Below are 18,073 nucleotides of genomic sequence, written 5' to 3' on the forward strand. Positions count from 1 at the left end.
ATGCTTCCAGCAAACGTAATGTCGTTCATGAAGAAGGTAGGTAAAGGCCAGCGCGCGAGCGATGATTTTTATGCACAGCCTGCACAGCGGACAAAATTAAACCCCACGAAAAGAGCAGAAAAGCAAACATCCACAATCCGCGCTTAATGCTCACCGAACCGCCCAATGGGATACCCGGTGTAGGGAGAAGGATCGTTGCAGCCACACTTCCGGTGGTTCCTTTTCCCTGCTCATTTATGCAGCAAGTGCTTTTTCCGGCCCCAGCCGAAGCAACACAATCGGCACAAAGAACGAAGCAAAATCCTCGTTCCCCCGTTGGCCGAGGCCTCGGAGTGTCCTGGGGATGGAGCGCAGCGACTCCTGACTTCCGGGCATGTTTAGGGACACCAGTCGCAAGTCGTCCTCAGCCTTGCCACATCGGACGTCCTTCTCAGCGTGATGACACCGGCAACGGCCAACGAGCGTAATATTGCATAATTTAATTTGCACAACCAGAAATTATTAGTACGATTGATGCCGCTGCGAGCTTCTGCGAATTCCGTACGACGAGCAAACGTGCGAAGGGTCAGCTTAAGCGTGGAACGCGTAGAAGTGGTTTTGCGAAGAGATAGATTAAATTTTATTTCTCCATTTCTTTGCCCGTTTGGCTCCGGTTTCTTTGGCTTAGCGTCAGGCTTAGTAGCATGAATTAATTTTAACCAAAGCCGCACCATAAAAGTGGTTATAAGATCGCTCGCGTACGCTTCCGAAGGTATTTTTTTAAAAACCTTCTCGAAATTGCGAACGTGAAAGTTCCGAGAACATCCAGCTCGATCCGTTAGCGGGTGCATGCGGATGTTACTTCCGAAGGTTCGGTTTTGCTCGCAGCATTATGGCAACTTTTATTAGCTAGCCAAGCGATGCCATTTCTCTGCCATCGTTCTAGGCATCTATCCACTCTCATTACTGCATCGTGCTACCGCTTTTCCGACTCACCAACGAACGAACGAACAGAACAGAACAGAACACAATACACACGCCCACCCAATGGGCGGAGGCGATGCAGAAGAATGCCACCATTCTTGGGCGAAACAGCTGCCCGGGCTTGGGCGCAAAAGGCACAGATTGGCGCACACCGAACTTTTCCATTCGCGATTATTGCGCGTTTTTCCCGGACGGAGAAAGAAACAGCGCGCTCCGGCAGGATGTCGGTGCGGTGCAAGGACCGCGGAAAAAGCAAAACATGGCTACATTTTCCATCTCCTCGCAATTCGGTGGAAAAATAAACAATGTGCTTTCCTCCAGCTGAGAGATTACCAGGCCGAGAAACCGGCCAGTACAGGCTGCGTGTGTTTTGGCCCGCGCTAGGCCGGAACATCCTGGGTTTCGAGAAATTTCCCAGCCTTTGCTTTGGCAAGGCGATTTAGAGGGCGCAATCGTTGCGTGAGCCTGTTTGTGTTGTTGGAGGCAACAGCAGCAGGAGTACTACGCAACCAGCACGAAACACATCTTCAACTTCTCGAAAGGGCTGCCGTGCAACGGAACCATCGGTGTCGGTGCTAAAATATTGTGTCAATAGAAATTAATTTTGCTCCATTGCTGCCGCCTTCGTGCTGCATAGTGCGGCAAGTCACGGAGCCTGCTTTGATGTGCGTGGGGGTCCACTGGGGTTGCCGTGGAAATTCGCGGAAAACTCGGACGGCGCGGGACGAATTTAATCATTCCCGTTCCCAAACGAACGGTTTTCATTATTTCGAGCACAAAGACGGCCGGGAGTGAGCCGCGTGCTGGCCGTCTTCGAGTGCTAAGCGTCTTCGTCCGTTATATGGCTGCCCACTTGCAGATGGTCGCTACGGATGAGACGTCACACCAGCAGCCATCGATGGAGAACACGGGTGCGTTCGGGAAGCTGAAACAAACTCTCTCGACGTCGCTGCTGACCGCGCAGGACAGGGGTGAGTACTGGCCACCAAAAGAGGCTTTCCTTGTATGCCCACGACTCGAGATTAACAATGGCCCGGGTGCCCTTTCAAGTGAACAAAATGTCCCCGCGGCCATCGCTGGTGCCGGATACAAGCGAGCCCGCGCAGACCGGTGACGACCCGTACAAGGATGCGTCCGCGAGCGACAAGTCAGCAAGTGAGGGCACCAAGTTCAACACACGCTCCGGTTCGTGCCGGATATGCTTGAAATCGTTCAAACCGAACGACTTCAAGAAGACCTGCGTGGAGTGTGACCAGAAGGTTTGCGAGGACTGCGCCAGCTACAGCAAGTTGCAGGACGCGGAAGATTTGGTGAGTGTCGTGTCAATTCTCACCATGTCTTAGGTCTAGCCACTACTTCTAACCGGCCTGTACTTCGCTTTGGTTCCGGTAATTTCCATCACAGGATCTCTGGCGGTGTAGCGTGTGCCGACGAAAGATGGCGTCGCGTATTTGCATACCGCAGGAGTCAACAGATTCGGCCCTCGAAGTGCCGGTCATGGAGACGCTTCAGCGGCGTCATTCGGACATCAAGCTGGGCTTCAACCAGCACCTGGATGATGGCAAGGGTTCGGCACTGGCTCCACCTCGAAGCCCTGAGCTGCGTCGTCACTCGGACGTGTCACCGGCGTCACTGAAGGAGCTGGAGAAGCTCAAGGGTGTGCAGAACCCTAAAAACGACATGGACTGGCGTAAGGGCCACAGTGCCGCCCCAAGCCGATCGTCTAGTCCGCCTGGTCGTAAGGAGATGGAGCTGGGCACGCCGCGTGTCTTCTCCAGGCGACCTTCAACCAAGATGTCACGCCAGCGGAGTTACGATGATGAGTTTAAGACGATGAGCTCCGACACGAACCTGGCAGAGGCGGGCCTGAACTTGCCGCCACCGATGCCAAGACGCAAGTCCGCGTATGATGTGTACGCTCCGGGTATCCTGATCAATGCGATGCAGTCGGTTAAGCTGGCACCGGATGACTCGGAGAAACACAGCTCGTCCCGTCGGGCATCGATGAAGATAATGGGCGACGGTGGTGATTACGGACAGGATGATCATACGATGGCTGACATGAAGGCGGCCGGGTTGATCGTGGATGACGATCGGCGGCATAAGCGGCGTGGATCGCAGCTGTAAGCGTGTTTTTGTTTATTCTTTCTGCCACCAGATGGCAGCTTACCAGTGTCCAGAGCTCTAGAATAGATTACTGACGTATCCAGGACGCCATGTAGGGAAGATGGTTCTTCTCAGTAAAATTTGCCGCTGCCTCCCGATGGAACTCAGTTACCTCTCAAGAAGAACTAATGTTGAATTTCTATTCCATCCACACCCACAGACCCGACATACCGGCACTGAAGGACAAAACTGCCCAGAACTCTGCGAACATATCAATCTACCAGTGTCCGGCATTGGAGGACTTGGAAGCGCCGAAACGTCAGACTTCTCTGGATGGCGAAGGTATCAAGATCGTGATACACGATGCCGATGCCGGACCGTTGTGTGCGGCCAAGCGGAGCGTCACGTTACGAAGGGATCCTTCCGATAAGGCACACAGAAGTAGGTGGCATGTTCCTTCTTGCACAGGGTGTGGATGTGGACTAAACCTTGTTCATTCTCTCCAACAGCACGAGGTTTCGGGATGCGTGTCGTCGGCGGAAAAACAGGCACCGATGGGAGACTGTTCGCGTACATCGTCTGGACGGTTCCGGGTGGACCGGCAGAAAAGGGTGGCCTCCAGCAAGGCGACAAGGTAGATATACCATCTCCGTGAATGGGAAGTGCACGCTAACGGTTGAGTGACGTTCTTCCACAGATTCTGGAGTGGTGCGGTACGTCGCTGACAGACCGCAGCTTCGAGGAGGTGTGCGCCATCATGGACCGCACAGGTGACACGGCGGAACTCCTGGTCGAGCATGCCACCGACTTCAAGATGTGCGAACTGTTGGACGAGGGCGGCATGGGTATGAATGTCGGCTCAACCTACGGCTGTGGCAACATGTCCCGAGCTTTACCAGAAACGAATGTGCACACGTTGACGTCAGGTGAGTGCCTTAGCCCACACCAGGGTCCAGGCGATCTTCTAATCCTAGTATACGGGTTTTTCGTTCTACTTCTCGGGTTGCGCAGAGAGTGAAGCAACGGTGGACAAATCTCCTTCTTCACCGACCAGACGCAAATTGCCTAAAACACCGGTATAAATCTATGAATACGTTACTTTTCTTTTCTACCAAATTGGTGTGCGTGTATATGTGGCCACAGCATTACTAGCAAACGCATAATGAGATTTAAAACAACATAATAAACAACCGAGGGTAGAACAATCTAAAGAACAAAATATTAAGTACATTAACTAACCGTTTACTAGCAGTAGAGCAGCGTAGAGTACACGTATAGAGTAGCGACGATGGAAGGCACTTGACCACACCTCCTGAAGACTTGATAGTGCAAGAGGAAGCTAGCGAAACCAGTAACTCAAGATACGAACATGTGGTGTGCATCCTGGCACGATCTGATCAGCCATTGCGCCGGACGGATCTTCCAGGCTTTCGCGCAGCAAAGAGTGAAATAATCGGACAAAACGTGACCCCAGCAAGCACTGGGCGAGTTCGAGCAACCGTAGCGGAAACTAAGTAGTAGCGCTTTCAAAAGAAACAATCGGGTCAGCTGTCGACTTTTCTGTACTGTTTATAGCGGCGTATACACGTGATTATAGAGAGTTCCATATTTTATATTTTGAGTAGCGTAAGCTAATATGAAGAAAAAAAGGATACAATAATCTATATACAAATACAGAACATATACATATACCTACGCGTAGATACTGAGAGGCGGAGCGCATAAATTCAACACACACGTCGTACACACCAACCGCAAGGACAAAGCTCGACATTAGGCCAAACCATCTGCGAACTATAAATCGTGAAAGCCTCGCTGGGCCCGGGGTGTGCTCTTTTCACGTTACTACTACCGTGCAGTTTGACGCTCAAAAATAAAGGATTGGCAAAAGAGCCAGCACAAAACTGCAGCAGAATGCAAAAACACGTACACATACCCATGACATGAATGTGCAATTTTCGATGTTGCAAACACTAAGCTAAGCATTTTTGCACTTACCAAACAAAAAATACCTAATTAGCATAGCTAATCGAACACCGACGGCGGAGAGGATCTCTTCAACTCTACATAGAGCATGCATATATACTACGTTCATTTGGAGGCGCAGAACAAAAACACAACATTTACAAACTTATATCATTGTTTGTGGCAAATTACACTAACGCGTGTGGGGCGCGACAAAGAGCGCCAAAAAGCGAGTGCTAGTCGCACAAGCAAGCACTAAGTATCCTGAAAAATGCTCGAGTGAGAAGGTAGATACTGCGGTGGAGTTTGGGGGGGGGAAATATGGAGTGAAACTTATGTGAGAGTGCGAGGCAACAGGAGACTAGAGACGAGAGAGAAAAAAAAACGGCAAACAAAAAAGGGATAGGGAAACAATATTTAAACAATAATGCCAACATAATTGTTAGTAGTAAATGACAAAAAAACAAATCAAAACAACAAGATGAAAACCAATCAACTATCAGCAGCTGATTCGCCCCTAGGGAATCACTCGAACTACGTGCTTTACGTGCTGTCCAAGCTCCCCCACGCGAGGACACCGAACAACCGCGATGATCCCCAGGCTGTGGCTCCTGTGCCGTTTTGGGGACCAAACCACAACCGATTCGGCATCGACGGTGACGGTGACAATGGTGGCCCGAAGCAGCTGCTGGCGTTGATCGTTTCATTTCCTACCCTACGGCATCTGTATGTTTCGCGTTACGTTGATCGTTCTTGTTCTGTTTTTGTAACCCGTTGCGTACCAAACTACCGGCAAACTAGAAAACAAGCAAGCAAGCAAACTTACAATTAAATTGTACCCAGTAGGCAAGCTAATTGCAGTAGAAAATGTTGTTGTAGTTGTGTTTCTTTTATCTATCGTTGTTGTTTTAGTTGTTACGTTCTGTCTCTGCTCTTACTTGCAAAAAAAAACAACAAACAAAATATGCGTCATCTCATCTCCATCACCCCCACCCTGTCCATGTGTACGCGCATTCACGTCACCTTGTGGGACCGGTTGTCTGAGGGGTGGTCAAAGCACGTGGCCTAGCGCGCCAAATCAGAGCACGTGGCCTAGCGCGCCAAATCAGAGCACGTGGTGCGGAAGTGTCATGCACCAGCATGCGTTCTGGGGAGCCACTCTTGTTCGTCGGAAAACCTACGCCCACACTCATCTCGACCATTTTCAAGCTCATCCGGTCCCATCCTCTCGGAGCTCATATTCACTGTACTGTCGTTAATCGCTTTCTCTCTAGATGGGCTTGCGCGGGCGCCTTTTTGTGCCCGTTCGGCGGAAAGCTACTTGCACAAATCTATCCTGCTGTCTTTGCTAATCCGTATGGTTTGTGTATTTTTTTAGACAGAGTTTGCCTTTTATTTTGCTACCACCACCACCACCACCACCAGCTGCCAGCAACGCGCATTCTATCATCTTTCTTACGGTCGCTAGCATCTCATAGCAGTCCTGGCGGAGCCGGCTGTCCGGTCTCTCCTGGCGGCAAGCGGCATGTGATTCGTTCCAGATGTGTTTTCCCTTCTGCGGGAGGGAGAGGGCAGCAGAGGGAGAGGGGAATGGGGTCAGGAAGGAAGGAGTGTGCACCTGGGCAAGAGAGCAGAAACGCCAAGGGTAGAACAGAGACCAGGGACCCGTAGTACCACCTTCGGACACTATAGTGCAACGCCAGGACCATATCCTCATAAGCAAACACGTGCACAAACACACACACACACATACACCCATACACGCAGAAACACACATCCTGAACCCATCAAATTTAGAGCTGTAATATCTGGCTAATTTATCTGTTTCTTTTACTAGCACCAGCACCAAACTGCCATTTTTCGTTATGTTTTGTTTGAATTAAAATTGCCGTTTCATCACCTAAGCAAGCAGTGACTAACTTAGCAAGGATCACCCATTTGGCAGGTGAAACGCTAGCGCGAAGTTTGTTTTTCTTTTTGTACTTGAACGATCGCTTCCGTCGCTTTCTTGTTCTGCGTGTTGTTTCAGTTACGAATTAACACACTGTTCGTTGATGTGTCGGTGTTTCATTTTTTCCCTCCCATTTTATGTTGTTTTTTTCGTGTCCTTTCAGCCCCACCAAAATCCTTTCCAAAAAAAAAAAGAACCAAACGAAGCAACAACCGCTCGTGCTTATATTCTAGTCTACCACATCCCACTAGCTTTGTTGTTTCACCGGAATGCCTCTCATCCCATGGTTGCTTTCTATTGGTTGTTCGTTTGTTTATCACCCTGTTTGCCGTTTTGCAGTGAACACGTGTTGCAATGTTCGTTACAGTAAGACAAGCTAAAAAGAGCATCCCTCATCCCCGAACCGGCACAGGGAGCCTTTTATCGTATGCTTAGGCGTGTTGTTAGTGTTGTGTTAATGTTTGTTCCGTTCCCGGACGCGAGTTTACGATAGATTCCGGCACTTCCGGTGCGTGGCGCACATACACCCATCCCGACACAAACACACCAACACGCGAAGGCAAGCGCGCACGATCCGCGGCCAGCATGTCCTTTATAGAAATCCGAGATAGAATTTGACTAAAAATGAAAGAGACAGGGTGGGAGAGAGAGAAAACGAGAATGAGAGATAACAAGAAAGAAAGAAAGAAAGAGAGAGAGAAAATTTAAATCCTATCGTCCCGCGCACAGACACACACACACACACGCAAACACACACGCCCCTAGACGTATCCTTCCCACGCGTGCACCCGGTGGAAAGATTAATGTTATCCTTTTCTGTTTTTCTTCCCTTCAGGAACAGATAGCAAAGGGCAAGTTAGTGTCCGGTAGGGTTCAGGTGCATGTTTACTATCACGGCGAGCGAAACGAGCTAGTCGTGTCGGTGATGGCCGCCGATGACCTGCCGGAGCGCGATGAATCGCTGGGCTATGGCATGAATCCGGAAGCCTATGCGTCGATCAAGTTGCTACCCAAAACGTAATGTCGAGCGTTCCCCGTTCAAACCCGCTACCTACACCCAAACCAGCAACACTACAAGTGCACATGCATTGCATTGCATTACCAAACACTGTTCCAACGCGCACACGATTACGCCACCCGACACTGATTGCACCTGGCGTTGCAACCGCACACTAAACATACGGCAGGTTTACTAATCCTTTGCTCAACACACCCACACACGCACGTCCACATGCACACATACACACACACACACACGTACACACTGCCGGACACGACCCACTACAACTCACCTTGCTACCGTTTGGCGATTTTGGTTCTTGATTTTTGGTTCCCCGTTTTTAGAACCCTCTCACCAGGACTCACGGAGCACGCACTGAAACCGGTTTCTTTCTACCCCCATGCCTCCTTTCTAGGAACGAATCGCATGTCGCCCAGACCGAAGTGTCCACTCCCTCTCTGAATCCCATTTGGAACGCGACCATTACCTTCCAGGACGTGTTCAGTGACAATCTGTTAGACCGTAAGATAGAGGTAGTGCTCTATGATCTGTTGCCCCACTCGGAGCCCATCTTTCTCGGCGAGTGCTCGGTGAAGCTGCAGAAGGCCTGCCTGGACGACGTGGCCGTCTGGTACCGGCTCGAGGATCCGAATCACCTGCGCGGATCGGCACCGGTGCCGGCCCGCATCCGGCGCCGGTCGACCACCACCTCGCAGAGCTCGATCGACGAAAGTTCGCTCTCGTATGGGCGGTATGGCAGCAACGAAGGTACGCGCTTCCAGCGCTCCATCTCGGACGACGTCGACAGCCTCGACGAGAGCCGGTACCTGTTGCATCCGAACTGGTCCGTGTCCGGGAGCCGCCGCGGTTCAACGCAATCGGAAATCCAGATGCAAACGCTTGAGGTGCACCAGCTCGGGAAGGACTACTCGAAGTCGCTGCCCGGTTCGCGCCGTTCGTCCTTCCAGGACTCGAAGGATCAGCTGACCGTGGGTCCGGCGAATTACTCGCGCCGTTACTCGACGGGCCGCACGGGAGGCGGCGGAGGTGGCGCGGGAGCGCACGATCGACCGGCAGAGAGGAAGCTGTCCTTCGGTGGCACGATCGGGGGGATCGGTAGCAGCGGTACCGGGGGAACGCGGGCGGAATTTATGCGCACGATGAGCCTCTCGCGGGAGCTGGACGTGAAGAATCGAAAGAAAAAGCGACTGTTTTCTTAAGGAAAACTCCGCTCACGCAACGAAGCAGCGGGAGAATTAAGGAAAACAAAAAAACGATAACAGAAGCACAATCACAATCACGGCAAAGCGCTTTACAACGGAATGGGCTGTTGTGCAGCCCGAAACAAATGGTTTTGAAATTTAGACAATGATAATGCAGGTGACGAAGGCGTTCACGAGAGTAGTAACGAAAGATGAGTGAGCAAATTTTCCATACAAGCGAGCAACACAGGACGAACGTTTCACGAGCAGATGTAGAACTTAACCAACAGGCACAACGGATGAGATGGATTTAACCAATGGCACAAGGATGAACCCATATTCATCATCCTGCTAATTTATAGGCGTGTTTTTTTGTCGTGTGACCTACCGTGTTGCAGGATCCGTTTTACGAGTGTATGTATATCATGTTTTGTGTAGCAAATATTTCAAAAGTTTACAGAATAACACTTTAAGCATATGTTACCTACTTAGGACAACAAAACGAAATAAAGCATTAAACCGATATATTAACATTTTCAGATGCATTCGTTTTGAATCGTGATTATCATTGCGTGGCTGAGAATTTTGTACAGCGAGTCGACTTTATTTTCTTTCAAAATTAATCCTTCTTGATTTGCTGAACCTAATGTAGCCCCCTGTTAAGTTTGGGGCACTTCCAAGCGAGGTTCCTGTATCCTCCAAGAATATAATCTTCGTTCAATAGTAACTTTCAGCAATAGACATCCACTCCGGCTGGAATTATGCTACATTAAGGTTTACGAGCCGCCACGGCGCCATTCATTATCGTTTGATCATTAGCTATTTGATTTATATGGAATGATTGCACATTTATTTTGAACACAGTACAACGTAGTCCGTTAGCCAGTAGAACGACTGGCGCAGGTCACCTTCGCACAGGTATGGTGCTTTAGTCCATGCGCGAATTTTAAATCCAGCCGCTTGCAACACGCCGAAAAACATTTCCAGCTCCTCTTCCACTGTCAGTCGTTTTTCTGGTGGCCAGGGTTCCAGCAATGTTCTAAGAGGAAGGTGACTGGAATCTAAAAATCAATTGAGTGAAAAAGAACAGGATTAGCAACCGCATTGCATGCAGTAATTTTGATTTCGGTGCGAAGCGAAACTTACTCTTTTCCACATAATGGCTGTACGGCAGCACCAAGGCTATAAGTGCGAAACCCGTTTCATCTAACGACTGATAGATATCACTAAGCATAACGTGAGGATCAAAACATCGATCAAGCACATTGAAACATACGATGAGATCAGCTTGATGTATTTGGTTAAGGTTCTCTAGCACGCTGTAGAATACGTCAAGTAACACCAATTAGTACCGGAATGATCATTCTCAGCAAACGCTTCAAGAATACTCACATGAAATTCTTTTCATTTAGACGATTTCTCATGGTCCAACTCGATTCAGTGGCGTATGTTGTAACCTGCCAGTTACGTTTCTGTTGCAAAGTATGTACCAGTCGTAACGTTACTTCACCATCTCCAGCACCTATGTCGCATATGTTCAGCTGAAGGTGTAACAAAATAATAAAAGAAATTAATTGTGTCTAACTCACATCTGCGAAATAATTTATGGTAACCCACCATTGCTTGCCTGTCACGATGCTGATAAAATCCTCCGACTGTTAGAAATTCGTCAAACTGCAGCTCGGAAAGAATGAACATCGATCCTCGTTTCAGGAAACCGTTTATATCGGTCTGGGTCATGAACATGTTGAGAAACAGCTTCGCTATTTCGTGGCAGATCTGCAACCAAAATCGACCAGAAGTTTTTTTCGATCGATCTAGCCATTCGAGTGTTAGTTCGTCTGGTCCGTTCAGATGATGATACAGACAACCATATTGGCGAGGTAGTTTTCCCATCGTATACCACTGGAAAAGAAAACAGACACGTTTTCCAATTAATCAACTAGTTGAGCAATCATTTATTGATTCGTCGAATATACGTGACAAATCCCCGCTATAGATAAGCTGCTATCTACAATACAAAACACACTAAGCCACAAATAAAGCCCTGTTGGCTGTTACATTTGGGATTGAATACCACAAGTCAAAGCTAATGTGTAGTATTTATAGTATGTTCGATTAATATATGCTCAAACATTACCGTGGCCATATCGATCTGCTGAATAACATCGTCATTGTGAATACGATCAAAAAATACTTTGGCAATCGCTCCCCGGGGTCGATAATTTGACATGATACTGCAATGAAAAAATAATTAGCGATTATAAAAACATCTAAAATCTGCAGATAGCGCTACATACAACGAGAATATAAATAAAGCAAAAAGTGTAAAAAGTAGCATTTTCTTTAGTCAGTTCTATGTGGCTTGCTTAAGATTCATTAGTTCATATCCTTTTCTATTAAACAATATTATATACAGTTGGATTGGGTCCACTATTCTTATCAATCAAACTAATATTCGTCCCAGAGGTAAGTTAGTTTTGGTCGATTTTTGAAGAACCTTTAAGCCTGCACCTCTCTCTCAGAGTGAACTAACGATAGTCCGTTTGAAGGGGGCCTTTATCTACTTACCCAGACACGACAGATTAGAAACCCAAATAGCTTTTTCTCGTAGATATGCTACCCCGAGGTAAAGCAAGGGAACGGTAATACTATTTAGTCAGTAAATATCTTTCTATGAACAACAGTAAAAAATGTTTCTTCAGTTAAATGCTAAAAGGTCATTCTAAAGCCACGGTTCAGCAATGTAAACAATGGAATCCAAGGTGCTTGGGCAAGAACACTACTTTTCTTTTGATTTATTCAGTTCTAGAATATGCCACAAAACAGTGAGGGATCTAGTTCCCTGAAACTTTTACTACTAACTTCTAGATTTGTGGCTTTTACTATAAACCCATATAAATAACAGAAGAGTAAAAATCAATGTTTCATTTTATATATGGAACAATCGCTGAGAAAACCCCTGTTCAAAACAATCTTGCGTACACACTCAGTTTCTTTGACGCAACAAATGTCAGAAACATGCATAATTTTTCGATTTAAATTTCCTTAGATCATATTTCAAACCGTTAAATCATATACTACATCAAAGTTTGTAAATCACAAATAGTGCTGATCTATTTATTTCTTTCCAACGTACATAGGTTTATAATTGTTATTTTCTCTTGGCATAAGCATTTGCAGTTATTTATTTTTGGTCAAATTTTGGTATCAATTTTATTTGAGACGTTTTAATATACTATATTTTCCCCACGCAAGATAACGATGCGAAAGCAATGGCACATAAAATGCCCTGGCAAATGATTTCGAATGGGTTGCTTGCACGAAATCAACGCTTTTAACCACAGACCACGTGCTCTTATCAGCAGAAAAATTAGGTTCTGGACTTGTCGCATTAAAAGAAACGCCCGTATCTAAATCTACGAGAAAATCGCAAAGATTCAAATCGAACAGCATGTGAGGGTGACCAAGGTTTTTATCATTAAAATATTCGTGCACAAGTTGCGTACCGTTTGCAGTCTCATGGAAATATGCAGGTAACATTCCCTTGAAACTGGATTCTACAAAGCGAACACGGTAGTTTGCTGAAAGGAAAAAGCTTCCTGGGAAACGATACCATTCTTTGCCGTAGCACACATTTGTTTCACTCTGCATAGGCGGCAGATCACTCAGTATCACCATAGGCGCACGATAGTATAGAGACACAGCTAATATTCGAGACAATCCCATTGCAAGTGCGATTCCGAAGACAATGATAGTCATAACCCTGTTCGGGAAGGCAGATTTTTTGACACCCAAGAAACGTCGAGTAAAATTAAAAAGAACATCCATCAGCAATGCACCGCCTAATGAAAATAATGGATAAATAGGGAAAATAAACCTGTAACAAACCAAATTGAGTAAGAAGATAAATTAATATGTAAATTGGATTTTGCATGTTTCAGGTTAGTTACAAATACGTACCGTTCTTCTTTGTGAGGTTGAATAGAAAACACTGCTAGCCACAATACCAGCGGAGACATCAGCCAAATTCCTCTTAACGGAGATAATCTTTTTTTCTGGTACTTCACACCTATTCCTGTAGCAACCAGTACCAGCACAGGATAAGCGAGAGTAAGCGGAAGAACTATGTTGTGGTTAAGAAACAAATTCTTCACATAAAAACTTGCTGGCTCTACGCCGTACAGATCTGGTCCATGCGAGGTGAACACATTATAGCGAATAATGTTGAGTGCGGCCACTGTTATACTGCCAAAGTGGGCACTATCAATAATTATTATAGGAATTCCAAAAACTGCTCCAAAAATCAGCGCGTTTTTGCATAGAAAACCAATCTTTCTGTATTTAACTAACAATTCTAAGACGAATGGAATGCTCACTATAACGGCAAAGGGCCAACCTAATGGATAGAAACGGAATATTAGCTTAATATATTGTGTTCCAGTGATCGACTCATTCGCGCCATACCAATCAATCCGGAAAGCGCTGTAACAGCAATCGCTGTTTTCGTATTATCGTTCAGCCATGCTGTCATAGTTGCTATGGTAACATACATCGCGAAGCTGCTTGGCAACAGCGCAGCACTAGAGATAAACATCCCCGGACTGACCAACTGGAAAACCAACCACATGTTGCAGATTGTTGCTCCGCATCTCCATTTTAAGGCTCTAAAAATACAAAATAATGAAGCTTGTGATACAAAAAATACTAAAGCTTGTTTCTTATTTTAGAGGTTTCTTTCTCGTACAACCATAAATATTACATTCTGATCATGAACTTACTTGTACAGATGGTACTCTAGTAGCGCACATGTTATGCCAAGAAGGCACCGTATGAAGTAGAAAATCACAATTCCATTTTCAACCAGCAAAGCAAGCAGTTTTGCTGGTAGAGCGTGCAACCACAGGTAGCTATAGGAGCGAAGTGCAAATTCCGGGCTGTATTCCCATGTTTGAAATCCTCTGCCTTTCAATAAATAATGCAACGGCTCCCAATAGTTGAACGTTTCATCACAGTCGGAGATGACGGACCACAAGGCAGATTGAAGACGCACCGACAACAATAGAAACAATGCTGCAAAATTACTTCGAAAGCCCAACATCGTATAACACTACGGTATTTATGTTGAAAACAATATCATCCTATACCCGGCATAAGCTATATTTTTCCACTGTTTTCGAGCGATGTGTTCAATTTGTTGTCATTTCTTTTTGACACGCTCCTAATAAACGCAAACATAAGGCCACTTGACCGCGTGCTGCTAATAAATTTCTGCTGAACACCGGCTAGGATACTAAACCAAATTTAAAAACCCCAATTTAAATCGGAATGTTTATATGCACGTGATACGATATAGTAGTTTATATAGCATACAAGATATAAAGAAAACAAGAAACTAAACAAGTTGTCTTCCAGGCCACCATGTATGCTACTTCAGTGTAAAAAGAAAAAAGACACTCATAATTTTTCGTTGGTAATAATATTACGACTAAGAAGTTAATTTTGCCCTTATTCTACATTTAGAATGAAATTGCGTAGTTTTTTCAATCCCATTTCTATCATCTTTTTTGATATGCATTATTGATTTATTTTCAATAATATTGATTATTGATTGTCGATTTATTATTTACCTTTTTCCTAAATGATCTAAAAGTTTTCTTTCTTGCTTGGAAAATCGTTCGATATAGGATCCAAGTAACTGGACAAAAATGAGCGTGTTTCAAGCCGGGTTTTTTTTGTGTCCAAAATCTACTGTGGCCGAGCCGTTGTGCCCTCGCTGGATGTCGTGTAGAACCGGATTTGCTCCAGATTGAGTTCAAATGAGAGGTCATGGTTCATTTCAAGTGATTTGACAACCGATGATGAAAAAAGTACTCAAAATACTTGACTTTTAAAGGGAGCCCAACTATGCATGTGTTTGTTGGGCACAACCATTTTCGTGTAATTAAAACATTCGAAAACCTGATATTTAATATGCTTCTACGATGCTATTTGCTTTAACTAGCTTAAACACACTTTTTCATCTTGTATAAAAGTCAAAATATGATGGCTATGCATTTGATACAGAGTTTATGCGGCAAACCATTAACATCATCTAGAGAGAAGACAGTGTGAGTGCTTTTGTCAGAAGGGCTCTCAAATGTCAACGGGAAAATCAAAATGGCGCGTGAAAAACCAGATGAACCCACCTTGCCGGTACCCTTTTAGGTGGCGTCGGTTTTCTTAGCGCACTCTCATTTGGCGTCGGTTTTCTTAGCGGTCTAGTTCGACACAGCGTCCTCGCTCTTCTTGTTTGCTAAGTTCTCGGTGGAAATAGTTCTAATAACACTTTTACAAAAATGACGGATGTTTCGGCAAACACGTAAGTTGTTGTAGAAGTGCAGTGTGCATATTATTTGGTAGTTTGGTGCGTGAGCGCGCTTTTCAAGGTGGTGCAAAACGCGAGTGCGGCGGTTGGGAGTCATTTTTTTTCAACCGCCGTCCCATACCAAGTGCCCGTTACACACACTTAAGTTCTCAGCTACGCGTTCAACGAGCGCTAACGGACTCCTGTTTTTTCTTCCGGCAGTGAAAAGACCCCAGTCACCACCAATGAAAAAGAGGTCGAGTCGGACGAGGCAACGCCACTAGTAGCGCCGGCCGATGCTACAGAGGAAACCAACACCACCGACAAAACCGCCGCCGACTCCGCGGAACTAACTGACGGTGCCGAAGCTACCGGTACGGAAGCCGCGGAAAAGAACGGCGACGACGAGGTGGCCAAGAAAGACAAAGACAACGGTGTTGCCACGGAGGAGGACGCTGCCGCCGAGGCCGAACCGAAAGAGTCCTCGAACGAAGTTGAAGAGGAGGGTAAGGAGCTGGACGGTGCAGACAAAACCGCCGAGGCCACCAAGAGGAAAGCCACCGAAGCGAAGGACGGTGCGGCCGTAGAGGTCGACGGTGCTGAGCACACGACGCCCGAGAAGAAGGCCAAACTAGACGACAGCAGCGACGCCAAAGCTGCCGAGGAAGTTTCCACTTAGAACCCTATATAAACTAACTTTATATTAATCATCGTAAAATGTCTCGATACAAACCTTCATACATTCAATAAACTATTCTTTTCTGGAGTAACAAAAAAAACACGACGCTTTTGCCGGGTGTGCGCATTTTATTGGTCTCTCGCCGAAACATGCATCTTTTGCGCCAAAAGGAAGTCGTCCTCATTTCTTCTCCGCGGGTGAACAGCGATCGTTGGAGTAGTGGATGCACTACTTTGCCTTCCCTCTACAACGCCCAACAATGTGTCGTTAAAAATATGACGCTACGGTGCAACGAAGAAAAAAACATTTATATATTAATCCAAGCAAACCGACTCTTAGTGTGGCGCTAATGGCAGCGAAGCGAAGCGAGAAAAAAAATTGAGGGAAAAAATGCGTCGCCTGCTTGGACCTTTTCGGTCCCTCTCTCTCTCTTTCTCCTGCCATCTCGCTCGCGCTTTTACACACGGTGTGTTCTCCGCGTGTCCGCGCTTCATCTGCCCTATCCCACTCCTTACCCCGGGTGTACGAGTGAAGGAAAAATGAAGCCGAAACGAAACACGAAAGAAAAGAGAGAACGAAACCAGAAGGAACAGGCACCCGAACGGAACAAAGAAATAATGCGTCCCGGGAACCAGGGCCACGGTACGGTTTACCGGCAGGCAGATGTTACCGCCACCGACCGGGACACCCGGATGATGGCGGTGCTTTTTCAGATGATGTATGGACGGAACAGGCGCGCGCGCCATTACCCCCAGGTACGATTGGGTAACGAAATTGATGCCATCCCGCGCACGCATCGCAGATGAAGCTCGTGGAAACTAATAGCGCGCTGGTCCGCAGGTAAAAGGGAGCCCGTTTTTTTGGGTTTTCCGTCTTGTCCTCTTGTTTCCTTGGCACGTTTTTACGGCCAGGAGGAGTATGACGGACAGCATCCCTGTTCCGGGCGCGGAACCAGCATTTCCCGTCCATAAACCAGGCTTCCCCACCCCGGGCCATGTAACATACGCGTACAATTACATGCAACTAGCGCACCAACGCATGCACAACCGCTGGTGAGAAGAAAACTCAACAATCGAACCTGAAATATTGGCAAAGAAAAGTGGGAAAAATATCCGGCGAGGGCGCGAACAAGTTGGAAAGCCGCTCGAAGGGGTGCTATGCGGTTGTCGCGACTACCACCACTAGTGCGGGGGAGTACGAGCGAGATGGCACGATCCAGTTGAGAAGGGGGTCGGTTGGCTTGCGGCAACCAATTCCTGTTTCCGCGTGTTCTGTACGGTGGTGCCGATGGCCAGTATCTGTTTTCGATTAGGTTCAATTCAACTTTAAAATTCATATCCAATCGAGGACCCTCGTGCCTCGTGCTCTCTATTTCTCCAGCAGCGCGTTTTTTTCCACAATCGAAAACCTTTTTCGCCAAAGTGTCGCTTGAAAGCAATCCGGCAGTAAAAGATCCATCTCCGGCTTCAAGTGGTACGCGTGTATGTGTGTGTGGGTGTGTCGGTGTGTCCCGGTCCGATACCGGGAACCCCGGATCCGGAAAAATATCCGCCGGCCCGCCCGGTGTGGTCCCGGTGCGTACGGTCATTGCAAGGATTACGAATGGCCTTGAAAATTCGTGTTGTGAGGACGGAAGGTGCCCTCTTTCCCGCCTGTTCCGCTAACCCCCTTCACTGGTCATTCGTTTCCAAGGGGATCGCATCTCCGGCATGGCTAGTGCGATGGCGAGCGAGAGCGAAAAGCACGATTCCGAGAACGTGAGAACAGGCGGCAATAGCATGCTGCTCTTCTGGTCTTTCACACACGGGACCGTGGGTGAGAGAGTGAGCGAGAGCGCACTGGGATGGGGGTGCGTGCGAGA

At 47.0% G+C, this 18,073-nt stretch overlaps 4 protein-coding genes across 4 annotated transcripts; 2 read left to right on the plus strand and 2 right to left on the minus strand.

Moving 5' to 3' along the window:
- Nucleotides 1-9,725, plus strand: LOC128720786 (regulating synaptic membrane exocytosis protein 2). The gene is made up of 11 exons (XM_053814481.1): nucleotides 1-36; nucleotides 1,823-1,934; nucleotides 2,014-2,273; nucleotides 2,368-2,622; nucleotides 2,659-3,086; nucleotides 3,290-3,510; nucleotides 3,579-3,703; nucleotides 3,767-3,995; nucleotides 4,081-4,145; nucleotides 7,821-8,002; nucleotides 8,401-9,725. Exons 1-11 carry the CDS (start codon nucleotides 1-3, stop codon nucleotides 9,203-9,205), a joined length of 2,718 nt encoding a protein of 905 aa, XP_053670456.1. The 3' UTR covers nucleotides 9,206-9,725.
- A 311-nt stretch (nucleotides 9,726-10,036) lies between these two features.
- Nucleotides 10,037-11,424, minus strand: LOC128720640 (protein-L-histidine N-pros-methyltransferase). The gene is made up of 5 exons (XM_053814318.1): nucleotides 11,328-11,424; nucleotides 10,805-11,092; nucleotides 10,580-10,728; nucleotides 10,334-10,506; nucleotides 10,037-10,248 (listed from the first exon to the last, which is right to left on the minus strand). The coding sequence occupies exons 1-5, from the start codon at nucleotides 11,418-11,420 to the stop codon at nucleotides 10,037-10,039; spliced, it is 915 nt and encodes a 304-aa protein (XP_053670293.1). The 5' UTR covers nucleotides 11,421-11,424.
- Nucleotides 11,425-12,401: 977 nt separating this feature from the next.
- On the minus strand, nucleotides 12,402-14,333 carry LOC128732255 (alpha-1,2-mannosyltransferase ALG9). The gene is made up of 4 exons (XM_053825432.1): nucleotides 13,969-14,333; nucleotides 13,655-13,854; nucleotides 13,151-13,586; nucleotides 12,402-13,067 (listed from the first exon to the last, which is right to left on the minus strand). Exons 1-4 carry the CDS (start codon nucleotides 14,286-14,288, stop codon nucleotides 12,404-12,406), a joined length of 1,620 nt encoding a protein of 539 aa, XP_053681407.1. The 5' UTR covers nucleotides 14,289-14,333; the 3' UTR covers nucleotides 12,402-12,403.
- Nucleotides 14,334-15,431: 1,098 nt separating this feature from the next.
- LOC128731813 (uncharacterized) lies at nucleotides 15,432-16,305 on the plus strand. The gene is made up of 2 exons (XM_053824954.1): nucleotides 15,432-15,548; nucleotides 15,756-16,305. Exons 1-2 carry the CDS (start codon nucleotides 15,526-15,528, stop codon nucleotides 16,210-16,212), a joined length of 480 nt encoding a protein of 159 aa, XP_053680929.1. The 5' UTR covers nucleotides 15,432-15,525; the 3' UTR covers nucleotides 16,213-16,305.
- The last annotated feature ends 1,768 nt before the right edge of the window (nucleotides 16,306-18,073 follow it).

Source organism: Anopheles nili, chromosome 2 (genome assembly GCF_943737925.1).
Source record: "Anopheles nili chromosome 2, idAnoNiliSN_F5_01, whole genome shotgun sequence".
Taxonomy (NCBI): domain Eukaryota; kingdom Metazoa; phylum Arthropoda; class Insecta; order Diptera; family Culicidae; genus Anopheles; species Anopheles nili.